Source organism: Zeus faber (genome assembly GCF_960531495.2).
Source record: "Zeus faber genome assembly, chromosome: 11".
Taxonomy (NCBI): Eukaryota; Metazoa; Chordata; class Actinopteri; order Zeiformes; family Zeidae; genus Zeus; species Zeus faber.
In genome coordinates, this window is record NC_137205.1 from 21,551,543 (window position 1) to 21,566,608 (window position 15,066).

At 41.4% G+C, this 15,066-nt stretch overlaps 2 protein-coding genes across 2 annotated transcripts; one reads left to right on the forward strand and one right to left on the reverse strand.

The window, feature by feature from the left end:
- The first annotated feature begins 112 nt into the window (after positions 1–112).
- Positions 113–3,900, forward strand: LOC307236643 (protein NATD1-like). The gene is made up of 3 exons (XM_080009119.1): positions 113–275; positions 443–561; positions 3,407–3,900. Exons 1-3 carry the CDS (start codon positions 131–133, stop codon positions 3,521–3,523), a joined length of 381 nt encoding a protein of 126 aa, XP_079865245.1. The 5' UTR covers positions 113–130; the 3' UTR covers positions 3,524–3,900.
- A 2,410-nt stretch (positions 3,901–6,310) lies between these two features.
- On the reverse strand, positions 6,311–13,360 carry LOC307236407 (germ cell-specific gene 1-like protein; the record flags this gene model as incomplete). The annotated part of the gene is made up of 5 exons (XM_080008820.1): positions 6,311–6,614; positions 6,924–7,035; positions 10,617–10,769; positions 11,737–11,784; positions 13,057–13,360. The coding sequence occupies 5 exons, from the start codon at positions 13,358–13,360 to the stop codon at positions 6,311–6,313; spliced, it is 921 nt and encodes a 306-aa protein (XP_079864946.1).
- Between the last annotated feature and the right edge of the window lie 1,706 nt (positions 13,361–15,066).

Genomic DNA, 15,066 nt, shown 5'->3' on the forward strand with positions numbered 1-15,066 from the left:
ATACAATACAGTTTTATAGGACAATACACACTTTTATGAGTGCAATGCAGCAGCGCCGCCTGCTGGTCATAATTCATGGTGAATTATGAACGACCGCCTCTGAAGCGCACTCTGCACCCGTAACAAAATAATGACTTTTAGACAATTTTCCAGGTTTATTTTGTTGAGCGGGAACTGCCCTGTCAGGTCTTATTCTTTGCATTCAAACGGTGTTTTAAAAGTGGAACATGACCGGCGCAACCTGCGCTTTACCGTCAGCCTGCGGAACTCGGCGGGTGAGTCAACCGGGTGAAGCCGGGGCTTCCACTCCGGGGGAAGGTTGTAACTCGAGGCCGCGGCTTCCGTTTGCGGCCTCGGCCGACACCGCCGCCCCCCAGGGAGCCATGGAGACCTGGAACTATTAACTCCAGCGTTGTTGTTGTTGTTGTTTTCTCCGCTGAAGGCGACGCGGAACATGCGGTGCTGAGGTACACGTTAACCGGGGAGAAACACGTGGATCTGGTGTCAACCGTGGTTCCCGAGACATTCCGGGGAAGGGGTGTCGCCGCTCTGCTGTCCAAGGTGAGGAACAGCTGCTGTCGTAGGCCGAGCGCGGTTCGGGGACCCCGCCAGTGGCCCCTTCAGGAGGTTCCAGTCGGGTCCCCAGATGAAACGGTTAATAAAATAAAATAAAATAATAAAAGGATTAACAGCGAAACGGTTGAACCGTTTCCGTTTCGCTGTTACTCCCCGAGCTGCAGTGTAGACGCTCAATTATATCGGACTATATATATAAAAACCTTGATTGGGCTCCCGGAGACAAAATCTTACCAAATGGTGCCCAAGACCTAATGCATGTGAAATTGATGGTTCCCGATGTTAAAAACGTTGACACGCCCGGGCCAACTTTTGCAACGTTTTAAACACCAGCAGAGCTTTAAACATTTTAAAAGCAACGAGAGCTTTAAATATTTTAAATGAAATTAGAGCTTGCAACATTTTAAATGCATCTAGAGCCTTAAACATTTTACACGAAATAAGAGCTTTCAACATTTTAAACACAACTAGAGCTTTAAAGATTTTAAATGCAACTAGAGCTTTAAACATTTTAAACACAACTAGAGCTTTAACGATTTTAAATGCAACTAGAGCTTTAAACATTTTAAACGCAACTAGAGCTTTAAATATTTTAAGTGAAATTAGAGCTTGCAACATTTTAAATGCATCTAGAGCCTTAAACATTTTACACGAAATTAGAGCTTTCAACATTTTAAACACAACTAGAGCTTTAAACATTTTTAACACAACTAGAGCTTTAAAGATTTTAAATGCAACTAGAGCTTGCAACAATTTTTAAATGCAACTAGAGCTTTAAACATTTTAAACGCAACCGGAGCTTTAAATATTTTAAATGAAATTAGAGCTTGCAACATTTTAAATGCATCTAGAGCCTTAAACATTTTACATGAAATTAGAGCTTTCAACATTTTAAACACAACTAGAGCTTTAAACATTTTAAACACAACTAGAGCTTTAAAGATTTTAAATGCAACTAGTGCTTGCAACACTTTAAACGCAACTAGAGCTTTAAAACATTTTATATGCAACTAGAGCTTTAAACATTTTAAACGCAACTAGAGCTTTAAATATTTTAAATGAAATTAGAGCTTGCAACATTTTAAATGCATCTAGAGCCTTAAACATTTTACCCGAAATTAGAGCTTTCAACATTTTAAACACAACTTGAGCTTTAAACATTTTGAACACAACTAGAGCTTTAACGATTTTAAATGCAACTAGAGCTTGCAACATTTTAAACACAACTAGAGCTTTAAAACATTTTATATGCAACTAGAGCTTTAAACATTTTAAACGCAACTAGAGCTTTAAATATTTTAAATGAAATTAGAGCTTGCAACATTTTAAATGCATCTAGAGCCTTAAACATTTTACATGAAGTTAGAGCTTTCAACATTTTAAACACAACTAGAGCTTTAAACATTTTAAACACAACTAGAGCTTTAAAGATTTTAAATGCAACTAGTGCTTGCAACACTTTAAACGCAACTAGAGCTTTAAATATTTTATATGCAACTAGAGCTTTAAACATTTTAAACGCAACTAGAGCTTTAAAACATTTTATATGCAACTAGAGCTTTAAACATTTTAAACGCAACTAGAGCTTTAAATATTTTAAATGAAATTAGAGCTTGCAACATTTTAAATGCATCTAGTGCCTTAAACATTTTACCCGAAATTAGAGCTTTCAACATTATAAACACAACTTGAGCTTTAAACATTTTGAACACAACTAGAGCTTTAACGATTTTAAATGCAACTAGAGCTTGCAACATTTTAAACACAACTAGAGCTTTAAAACATTTTATATGCAACTAGAGCTTTAAACATTTTAAACGCAACTAGAGCTTTAAATATTTTAAATGAAATTAGAGCTTGCAACATTTTAAATGCATCTAGAGCCTTAAACATTTTACATGAAGTTAGAGCTTTCAACATTTTAAACACAACTAGAGCTTTAAACATTTTAAACACAACTAGAGCTTTAAAGATTTTAAATGCAACTAGTGCTTGCAACACTTTAAACGCAACTAGAGCTTTAAATATTTTATATGCAACTAGAGCTTTAAACATTTTAAACGCAACTAGAGCTTTAAAACATTTTATATGCAACTAGAGCTTTAAACATTTTAAACGCAACTAGAGCTTTAAATATTTTAAATGAAATTAGAGCTTGCAACATTTTAAATGCATCTAGTGCCTTAAACATTTTACCCGAAATTAGAGCTTTCAACATTATAAACACAACTTGAGCTTTAAACATTTTGAACACAACTAGAGCTTTAACGATTTTAAATGCAACTAGAGCTTGCAACATTTTAAACACAACTAGAGCTTTAAAACATTTTATATGCAACTAGAGCTTTAAACATTTTAAACGCAACTAGAGCTTTTAATATTTTAAATGAAATTAGAGCTTGCAACATTTTAAAAGCAACTAGAGCTTGCAACATTATAAACACAACTGGAGCTCTTAACATTTCAAAGGCAACTAGAGCTTTAAACATTTTAAACGTAATTAGAGCCTTCAACATTTTAAATGCAACGAGAGCTTTAAACATTTTAAACGCAACTAGAGCTTTAGAGATTTGAAACGTGATTAGAGCTTGCAACATTTTAAACGCAACTAGAGCCTTAAAACATTTCATATGCAACTAGAGCTTGCAACATTTGAAATGCAATTAGAGCTTTAAACATTTTAAGCGCAACTAGAATTTTAAACATTCGAAACACAACTGAGGCTTGCAACATTCTGTATGCAGCTGGAGCTTTCAACATTTTAAATGCTTCAATCTCCAAACTGCTAAACTTGAGAAACCCTTAATCAGTAGATGTTTGCATTTCACAGGCTGCGATGGACTTTTTGGTTGAAGAAAGCCTGAAAGCGCACGTCTCTTGCTGGTACATAAAGAAATACATTGAGGAGAACCCAAGGAGCGCTTACAAGGACCTCGTCATTAATTAAAATGAACTGCAACAGAACCGACAGGAACCGATCTGATCATCCATCACTTTGTCTGCTACCTCAACACAACTCACTTGAACACTTGAAAACCTTTAGGACTCTGAATGCACAGCTCATGGACATTTGAATTAATATATATTTTTTGTAATTCTTTTCTTTATAGTTTTCACAGTTTATGGACTAATTTCCACATATTTGAATACCACACATTGGTTAAGACATATTTCATGTATGTCATGTTTTCAATTTCCTTGGGTGATTCACATGTACAAGATGAAATTGCATAATTCATATTTACCTCAATATTAGGTTATATTTAATTATATGTTTGAATGTTGTGATGGTAAAATATTTATTAATAAAATACAAATCTCGAATGTTTTTCTTTTATTGAAATGTGGGTTATCTGATGATGAGGGGGTTATATTAATTATATTATTATGTTAACTGGTGTACTCAAGTTCTCCATTGGGTGAATGCTATTATATATATATATATATATATATATATATATACACATACTAGAGCTTGCGACATTTGAAACGCAACTAGAGCTTTAAACAGTTTAAACGCAACTACAGCTTTAATAAATATATGTACTGTTTACATAATGTATATAACATAGCATTCACCTGATGGAGAACTTGAATACGTCAGTTAAAGTTCAGGACAAATACTGTATTATGTGAGTCCACCAATTTGTGGTTATGACACAACAATAATCAGTCATATCAAGCTTGATTGAGAGGCAAGACCTTAAAGGCAATATATATGCTTAATAGAGAGTCGGATCATTTTCTCCTTTATTTGCCATACTGCTTGGATTTAATGACTTTTCCAGGCGTTCACATAATTTTGTCAAACTTCAATACTATACACTAGCAAACCACTTCCAGACAGTCCCTGAAAAATGACAAAGTTGGATCTGGACCCTGGACCTAGTCAAATCATCCCTAACCCTTGAAACAGCTGAAACAGGGGGTGTAATGCTCACTAATTCCGTATTGGAGTTCTAATATTGGAGACCAGGTACAAGCAGGGACAGATGGAGCTCCATTCGGGCGGACTGAGGACCTTCTGTTTGGAGAGGTGGCTTTTCTCTTCACGGCCCTTGGTCCAGATCCAGGTCGACCAGTTTATTACATAATCGCCGGATGCATGGTTGCATTGCAGTCATTAAAAATGTAAAACAATCCACAAACATATGTTTCCATTCAAATGTCAAGGGAATTTTTAACCAATGTTAGAAATGTGGTAATAGATGAAGGTGTGTCAGAAATCAGTTTGTGTAATCAGTTTGGTTGAGGCAAATGAACCGTGACTCTTCTGCAATAGGAAGACACATGCTGTTACATTATAAGCTTTAGAAATTAATCTTACGCTAGAACCTTGGCAGTGTACCTTTTAGCATAAAAATATTTTTGGCTTATTCACAATCCCTCCGTTTGCAAGAGACAAATATTATTTAAACTTTTTTTTTCTATTAACGGTTCTCCTAAAAAAAGGCCAAACGACCTTCAATTCCAATACTAATGGCAATTGAAATGCAATATTCTACCACAAAAAAGTAATCAAAAGCTTGTTACAGTAAACTGTTAAGCGCTTACATTCTCTTGTGTACTTACATTATTTCCCACTAGATGTCAGTCTTGTATACCGCTATATTTGATACCCTTTATACCAAACACATGTACTTGAGTCATAGATAAATGCCACAGACAACAAGAAATTCACCATAGCTGGCCTTTTACAAGCAAAATAACCTTAAAATTAAAAATTAAAATGCTAGAAAAGCAGAGTCTTAATTAGAGAAATGAAAATTATGTCAAAAGCCCAAGACAGGCTTCGATATCTAGTCCATCAGTGTAAAAACGTAAGAGCAGAAGAACAATGAAGATAGATTCATACAGTAACTCAAGGCATTCCTTAAATTTGCGCTCAGGTAAGCGTGCTTTTCCTCCTCAAAAAATAAAAATCTAACGCGATTTACGCCATTTTTTAACTCTTTTTTGCTTCTCTCAAGATGTGCTGAAGATTTATTGAACACAGTTTTTTTTCCTCAAGGTAACATATGTTTACAGAGTATGGTGTGTCTGATTTGTCGTCCCTGCAGCATCCAGCGGCTGATCCTCTCAGCTCCACATGAGCGGCACGGTAAAAAACACAGATACAGTTCATGTAAAATCTTGTTCATCCCATCCCTGTTTTCGGGACAGTTTTGACAGTCGTGATTATCGTGGTCATGGTTTTGAATCCGGAGCCACATAGAGTGCAGTCTAGTCACTTGGTCAATGTTGTGGCATAGTGCAGTAATGGTGATCTCATGTGCTCGACAGAAGAGAGAATTTGCTCCCACATACAGTAGTCCCATTGTTTCTCCTACTGATGTGTTCCACCAAGTCCTCGTCAGTCACTGGGATCAGACAAGCAGCTTATGAGCTTCTCCAGCCAGTGCTAAAATGCCTAATTACACCTAGAATGCCTCTTGGAATAGATGTTTGAAAATGATGCTGCAATGGTAAGCCGCATGCCCAGCAGCCTCTCTTCCTTTTTACAAGTATCACCAACATTGATTTGATTCTAAGCAAAGAGTAAAAAAACATCCCGCATTCCTTGGCCTTGTTTCACAGAAACACTTTGTTGTGTCGTCAAGGGCCACAAAAACCCCAAACGCAGTAGAAACGATGTCCTGTCATAGAATCATTAAATCCATTCCACTGTGTCCATGGAGGTGTCCCGTCTTGGCACAGAATCTAGGTCCATATCCAGGGGTTTTGGTGACCTTCTTCAGCAGTAGGCCTCTCCTTGTTGGTCGGGCACACTGTCCACGCCAACCATGTAGGCCGCTCCACTGGGCGGCTTGTGCCCGTTTACCGGCAGTTCTAGTGGGGCCTCTACGTCGGCAGGCACCGCGGTCAGATACATGTCCCACATCTGCTCGGGGAGGTCCAGCTCCATCAGCTTCTCCTTGATCCTCAGGTTCTTCTCGATGTTCCGCCGCTTGTACTTGAACTCGATGATGGTCTTGGTGTAGCGGTTCAGCGCCGTCACCGCCGACCCCATGCACGTTCCAAAGGAGCCCCACGCTAAGCTAGGGAGGAGGGAGGGCCAGGGAGAAATTCAGTGCTCAATGTTACATAATAAACCTAGTCTATGCCACATGTACAATGTCCATCCATCCATCCATTCATCCCTCCATCCATCCATCCATCTTCTTTACCCGTGTAGTCAATTGGGCAACAATATGTGGTGCCCACAAGGATGTGTGAGAGTGGAAGGAGGTGGGGCGGGGTTAGGTTTAGGGCTTACATTATACCGTGGCACTGAAGCTACTCTCTGGAATAAAGCCATAATAATAATAATAATAATAATAATACAGTTAGATAATGGTTTTACTTACACATAAGACCAGCTGTAGTCCCAGGTCTTGGGCCGCCAGTCCTCCGGTCCCATAGCCACAGCCAGCTGGAATATGGTGGTAAACATCATGTGGGCCAGCATGCCACACAGGCCTGTGAACAAAAAGAAATCGGGGTATTCATTTGAAATCAAATTATTACTGTAGCTTGATGCTGATACCGGTTACAAATAAACAATTATTTTGATTGCATTTTTTCAATATTTGTATCAACAACAACTAAGCCTTGTTTTTTTCGTAAAAAGTAAACTGCATGACCAATCTACTTGTTGTGTTCAAACCTTCAATTTCATTATGGGTTTTGTTACACTGAAGAAATTTACCAGGGAATGCCACTGATTTTGCCAAAGGAGTATCACATCTCGATAGCCCGCCCTGGTCCGCAGCGTGGTGTAGATTAGATGAGGCCATATTGCATAAACTTAATCTCCAAGGGGACATAGAGATATTGCAGCAGAGGAGGCATCGGGGGTGGAGAATTGAGTAACAAATAACTCCAGAATGTCACGCAGAAGTACCAATATGTTGGCGTACATGTAAAATAAGCTCTCCAGGTATACCGTCACCCCTTACAAATCCACCCTCTATTCAGTTAACAAGGTAACACTTCATTTTAAAACTACTGAATAGCAGATAAGCACCAGGCAGTCCTAGTTATTCCAAGACACGGACTCACTGTCTGTCGACACCCATCAGCGTACTGGTTCCTGCACCATGTTGACAAAAGCTCCTGGACCTGTAAGATTCTTGATCGCACTGCACTCCCTGATTGGTCAGAGATTTTTTGGAACACCGTGGTCCAGGAGCATGGTAGTGGTTAGGAGGTAGGGGTAGTAGGGGTGGGGAGTTTAATTCATTTTTAATTTCACAGGCATGTTGAACCCCACTACTTTATAAAATGTACTTTGCACAACACAGCTTTAATGTTTGTGCTTCTACAAAAGCAAAAGTATTAGGGCATTTTTCATGTCCGTTTTGCATTACAGCTTATAATACAAAAAGTAGTTGCGGCGGAATTTTCTTGTCATTCCCCCATGTTAACCCAGACAGACAGAGAGCCCATATGAGCAAACATCCCTCACTGCAGATTTGCTCAGCTTGCTCAGGCATTTCCGTGCCCAAAACGTGTCCCAGCATTCCATCTGCCTCCTGCAACAAGCCAAACACTTTTGTGCGATATTCCCGCCGACAGACACTGGCGAGGTGATCGCCTGTGCTCTCCTTGCCTTGGCTCCCAGTGCCTGCCCATCTCTCAGCCGACATTCTGGAACTGTACAGCCGCTTTTCCTGGGATTAGTGCATAACAACAGGGGGATGGGGGTCAGGGGAAGGGGGAGTTGAGCAGCTGATGGGGAAGGGGGGGGGGGGGTGGAGGGGGACTCCTCCGGCCTGGACTTGTCATGGCCAAAAAACGCTGCCCCAGCTCCAATCCGATTAGTCCACAAACTAGCAAATCCTCTGAGGCAGCGAGTGGCCGCTGCACAGGCCGCTGGCTCCCGCCGCTAGCGAGCACTACCCAGCGAGTCGTTTTTACCTCCCTCCTTTAACAGTCCCACCTGCTGGCCTGGCCCTGCTCCATCTGGGTTGGGATAAAATGGGTTTTCATCAGGCCCTCCCGGTTGATTGGTGTGTCTTCCTTTGCGAAAAGGTTTTGCTGAGGAAAAGTCAGAGCTTTATAATCCATTGGGTACAACAGCACATCTACCCCCACTGATTGTTACATTTGCTGCATCTCCATCTGTGCTACCAATTCAGGAAGATGACGAAGTATCGCACTTTTATGAAAGCTTTTGTAATAGACGTCCCTTAATTACTTGTATTAATTTATTTTTTAAACCGAAGATTGTATTAATTTATCTATTTGTTTGTTTGTTTGTTTATTTATTTATTTTACCACTAATCAGCACTCAACCTACAAAAGTAAAGTGAAATTTCACAAAGGCATTTTTACAAAATAAGATCACATTTACGCCTTTTTTCATGGTGACAGTCGAGTCTTCAATCCCCTTAATTGGTCAGTGGCAGTCCCTCCTAGTTAGATGTTAGAAATGAACGACAACAGATGGGTTGTCCCTTTGTGGGTTTCCATTTCATTCACACACTGCTTTACTTGTTTGGACCTCCGACATAACAATGGCGATTACGATTGCCGTCCTACTACGGGAAACTGTTTAATTTGGGCTTGGCACATACCACAAGGGGCACTGGAGGGTGGAGGGAATACAATCACCACAACCTTTGGGACACGCTCACTTTCAATTTCCTGTTGGCACGGTGCACCACGTTCCTCGGCCAGCTGTTGCTTGATTACACAACTCCTGGATATCATGATGAATTTAAACCCAGTGCCAAATTTGACATTTTTTCCCGAAATTACTGTAATTGTAATGTATGCAACAAAACAGCATGCGACAGGACACTGCTTATTCACACGTGTGTCAAGTTTATTTATTATTTGTGATGTAACTTTTTTTTAACTACACCCAGATTTTTTTATTGTCGAGCTGAATTTGAGGGCTGGGCAGGCATTTGCTTTGGTAGGACTACAGATCCCACAAATCTTCACAAATTTGAAGGTTATTGAATAGAGTAAGGATGTGGTGTTCGTGAATATGGTTAGCACATAGGCTTTGTGTTTAGGGTTTGGGCATAGGGTTGGTGCATATGGTTAGAGTGCCGGGTTAGACCTTGGCATCCGTGCTTAGGTGTGGTCCATAAGGTTAGTGCATAGGCTTAGAGCGTGAGGTTTACATCTGTAATGCTTTGGGTTAGGGTGTAGGGTCCATGCGCATGGTTAGGGTCTAGGGTTTGGGCGTAGGGCTCTTATATAGGGTTCGGATGTAGAGTAACCATCTGCAATCCGTAGGGTTAGGATGTAGAGCACATGAGTATGGGGTTAGGGCATAAGGTTAACATCTGCATGTACGTATAGTCTTTGAGTGTAGGGTTAGGGCGTACGGGGCTGTTAGCCATGCTAGGGTCGAGTATGTAAAGAGAAGGACTTGAAGGTTTTTTTTCCTTTCTTCATGCAGTGTGGTCTAATGTGGTCTAATGTGGAGCAGGGGGGATGGAAAGCAAGAACCAAAGACGAGCTGGTGGACATACATTGTTAAGAGAAGAGATTCATGGCTTCACACGGATCACATTCTCCGGTCTTAACCACCCTGAGCTCACTAAGAATCAGGATCTAATTACCCAATGAACCTTGACTCGATTTTGTCACAAAAGTGGAAACTGAACTATGCAATTTTGCAAAAGCGCATCTGTGGCCACGAGTGCTAGTGGCACATCGACTTTTGCCTACATGGCTCCGATGCAATGGGAAAGTCAGACTGAAAGAATGCAAAAGTAAAAAATCAGCGGAGTAAGTCTACTCACAGAGTGAGAAAAAAAAAACATATGGCAAAAATAGCAAAAATATCTTCTAGGCAGGTATAGCTATACCCTTCTTTGTTTTCTCTTTGCTGCATTGGATTTGTGGAGCTTGATTTCAAATATCACTTCCTGCATACCCAAGATTTCCCACGACTGTTTAGGGTTACCCCTCACCCTAACACCGTGAGTCAATGGAACGGGAGATGGATGACTTTTCTTGTTCATGCTTTGACAATTAGCTCATACCGGGGGGGGGAAAAAAGGTAAAGGGTTCGACATGGCAGTGTGACGTCACCGTACCTGACAGGGCGGTGCACAAGGCAGCGAAGGCATTGAGCTTCAGCTTGTTCATGACACTGAAGCAGGGACACTGTTCCAAGGTCATGAGCGCGCCACCCATGAACAGCAGGGTGAGGTACAGGCTCTCGGCCACAATGCAGAGCCACAGGACCCCTGAACGAGAGAGAGAGAGAGAGAGAGAGAGAGAGAGAGAGAGAGAGAGAGAGAGAGAGAGAGAGAGAGAGAAAGAGGGTGGGAAAGAGAGAGATTTTGTTTTGTTCTATAATACTGTCATCCTTACATGAGTAAAGGTAGACACTTGTACATTCGGGAAAGGGGGAGTAGCCTCCACACGCGCACATGTACACGCACACGCACAGGAAGCACCTCATCCATGAGGCCTCAGGGATGAAAGGCATAAATAGAAAGGCAAATAGAAAAAAACACATAAATAGAAAGGCATCCCATAATATGACGCAGGTTAATCCCGTCTTTTGAATAGTAAAACAGTCAAAAGTGGCATTGTTTTGTTGATATCTTGTGGACTTGTCAGTATTTGTGCAGCTTAACATAAGTGCCACACAGAGGCTTATTAAAGAACCTCCATTGGCTTTCATGTCCGATTTAACAGATTAGACATATTAGAATGGATTTAATCCTCTTTATAAAAGCTTTATGAGTTTATGTGTGTTTATAAACAGTCACATTCACAGTAGAAACAGTATTCTAGCGTACAATGGTAGCTGCCGCTGAAACTAAGTTTATAGGTTTTGAGGTCGAACTTTTGAGTTTCTCTCACTTTGAGTTCAAGCAAGAGAAATTCAGCATAAGCCTTATGAATGGATTTATTTACATTTATTTCACTCTCGTTTTGTTTGAGCATTTAGATCTCCAAATGACACATTTTGTCAGGTCAGCTGCTTTGAATGCCAGGCATTGTACAGTGGAATGTGTGGTTTTACAACACTGTTTAAAAACGGTGGAGATTTTATATCTTAAAACATATATTTTAAATGCAAGCTTCAACTTTCCAGAATTTCAAGCAAACTAACAATAACAATAATAGCAACAGTAGACCTTACATCACATCATTATAATAATCATAATAACAATAATGATAGTAGCAAACCTCTCATTTTACCTCGTTCGTGCTCAGGTGCAATCTCTGAGAAGTCTCTGCAGTCAAACCCTGAAACAGAAACACAAGCAGCAAATTATCCGCTTTGTTATTGCCATTATTAATGTTTGAGGACTAGTTAAGATTACGTAGCATTTTTACAAATTGATATAATCCCACAACGAGCAATTTTAGATTACATAGTGTTTTCCAAGGAACAAAAGCTGTTTTTACGTATACTTATTTATTACTTATTACTTACTTATTACATTTTGTAATACAACTTTGTATTATACTATTTGTCAGAAATAACACTCACAGCCATTTCAATGTGTATGAAGAATTATAGTTCATTCCATATCCCATTGTGTTTGTAGTGTAAGAATACACATGACAAAATTCGAAGAATGACACATTTGGGTTCTTTAAATCACTTTCTTCCTTCTCTTATGACGTTAAAAAAGTGTTTAGTTTCTGTGGCATTTGTGCTTAAAAAACGATCGACGTCTCATGCAAGCATTTTCAATCCATGCTCATCCAGCCCAATATGGAAATTAACGAGTTATTTTTGCGTATTATATAAAAAAATAGCATCTGAGCTCGTCAAATATTCATAGTGGGTGACATTGCACGCGGTGCTCAGAGAAATTGTATAAATCTGCTGGCGCTAGCATGCTAAAAGTTAGACTGGAACACCATTTGTTTGAAGTTCAAATCAGAATCCATCACGTTAACCTCAAAGGATAATAATTCCTTTCATCTTTGGCCCGGACCTCAATTTTTTTTTGTCTCCCTCCATGGTGATCAAATCTGACCAGCACCGTGGCCGGGCGAGATACGAAGGTAAAGCCCAGGCTCGAAAATAGCCGGGACATTTCACACTTAAAGCCGGCATCCGTCACGTGAACATGAAGTGTGAATCGACTAATTCTAGTCCTTTTACCTATCATCCAGTCAGGCTACGTGTAAATCAGTTTTAGCCAAATCTCCCAGTTTAAACCGACGGATGGGAACGTACGTTTATATTTTATGCCTTGTTGTTCATGCCCTGCCTGAGTTAAAGTACTTCTGTCAAGACGATTTAAACCCTGACCATAACACAACACACTGTATACAGTACAGGTTTGCTTTACCTGTTCACCTGTCCGTGCTACCGTACAGGTTTCAGCCCCGAATGGGACGGGCGCGCTTCAGTCGCCCGTCCCCGTTCCAAAATACGGGGCTATGGACGGGACGGACGAGCTCCCGCGGGAAGATCCGTCCGTCCCGTCCCTAACTCCCCGTTTTTTGACTTCCTGAGACCAAGGCGGCCAAAAAAAAAAAGAAGCTTTGAACGCCTCTCACCGTTCATGTCGGCCGCCTGCTCGCAGGAGAAGAAGATGCCCGTGTGGAACTTCCTCATCATGAACTTCTCCTCGCCGCTCTCCCAGATGTACTGCACCAGGCGGCTGTCGTTGATGTTGGAGCTGTTGAAGCGGATGCAGAACCACTGCTTCACCTTGACGGGCGGCCCCGTGCAGAAGGGCTTGACCACCTTGCGCGTGCCCTCGCACCAGTAGCTGGTGGTGACGGCGGATAAGGCGAAGGCGAACGCCACGTAGTTGAGGGTCAGCGCCAGGGAAGCCCGCTGGCCGCGCTCTAGCCTCATGGTCCAGGCCAGGGCGGAGATGGGACCAGACCGAGTGGAGCGGCGACTAATCCCGGCTTTCCGATATGTAGCCTCGACCCAACCGCCACCGCCGACCCGCCAACCAACGACCGCCGCCACCGCCGCCCACCGCGCTTCGTTTCCTCTCCTTTCCCGCCCCCTCCCCTCCCTTTATATCAAATCTTCATAATCTCGGTCGCCTTTGAGGTCCTTGGGTGGTAAAGAGGTGGAGGGGTGGAGGTGGTGGGTGGGGATGGAGGCGGGGGTGGTGGTGTGCTTCTCTCCCCCCCTTGATGATTGATGGTCTCATGCTGCTCCCGCGTCCTCTGAAACCACAGAATCCCCCGCTCAGTCCCAACACTCTCCATCATCTGCGCGCCATCATTTCAAGTGTCCTCACTCCCACTCCTCTCCTCCCTCTCTCTCTCTCTCTCTCTCTCTCTCGCTCTCTCTCATCCATCCATCCATCCATCCATCCGATTTGTCCATCCCCATCATCTGGCTCCTCCCCCTTTCTTTCTCAAAATCTTTAAACTGTAATATTATCTATTACAAATGGCAAATTATACGCCAGACGCTCCCTTACCGTTAAAAAAAAAAGATTAGTTCAATCGTACTTTTTAATCTGGGTTGCAAGGATCTTTCAGTTGGCCTTTGCCCGATGTCGCCCCCCTCCCCCCCCCCCCCCTCCTCCTCCTCCGACATGTCTTGTCGAAGTATATCTCAAAAGTAATTGCGACCATAGAGATTAGATCAAATACATGCTTTACAGTCAGCAAACTGTGACATAATGTGCAGACTCGCACTGCCGTAATGCCGCGCTGTGTGTGCGGGCGGGCAGGGCAAATCTGCTGCCGTCCAATCACCCGGCGACGTGGGATGTCCGCGCAAAGCAAGAGGAATTACTTGAGTAAATATGTTAAAGAGATGGCAGATGTCTGGGGGGGAAATATATCCTGCTGCCTTAATTCGGAATGATTTGTCGATTTGTCATTTCCCCCTCTCTATAACTGCCTCTGCCGCTGCATTAGAGATTAGCCATCAACCACCGGCTGAGGGGTTCATGGGAAATGGAGACAAACACATGGTACATAACAGTATTAATTCTGATGAAGGATCTTAGAAAAAGGCTGCGAGTCCAGAGGCTGAAGCATCTGGTGGCGCTTATGTCGTGAAAATATAAAATCTTATTTATGAGCATAATGGAATATCATGGTCATTTAGGTTAAATGAGCGTTTCAATAAGACTGTTTGCTGAAGAAGGATTCAAATCAATGTTCAGCTCTGGGAGCTAAATCCAAGCCAAGTAAATAAATAAATCAAAACATGCTAAAAACCCCACAAGCAAGATAAGAAGAAGACTTTTTTAATCCCCTCAGGGAAATTCAGGTGTCACGGCAGCAAAAAGCCAGGCAAGTCAAGAAATGGATAAATAAGTATAAAAAATTAAATAAAAATGAAAATAATTGTGTATGTATCCCTGTGCGGATGACTCAAGGTTATACAAAACAAAATGAACTCCCGGCCCCGTATAACAAACACAAAATTAATCAGTTCCTGTGATCAACAGTGTTCAACCGCATGAGCAAGCACGACATTTTAATACGAGTTAAGCTCGGTTTAATCTATGTGATGCTACAGGACGTTGGGCAGGGCAGGTCAGGTTTTGGGAGAGTTTTTGAGAGACAGGTAAAAAAAAAAAAAGG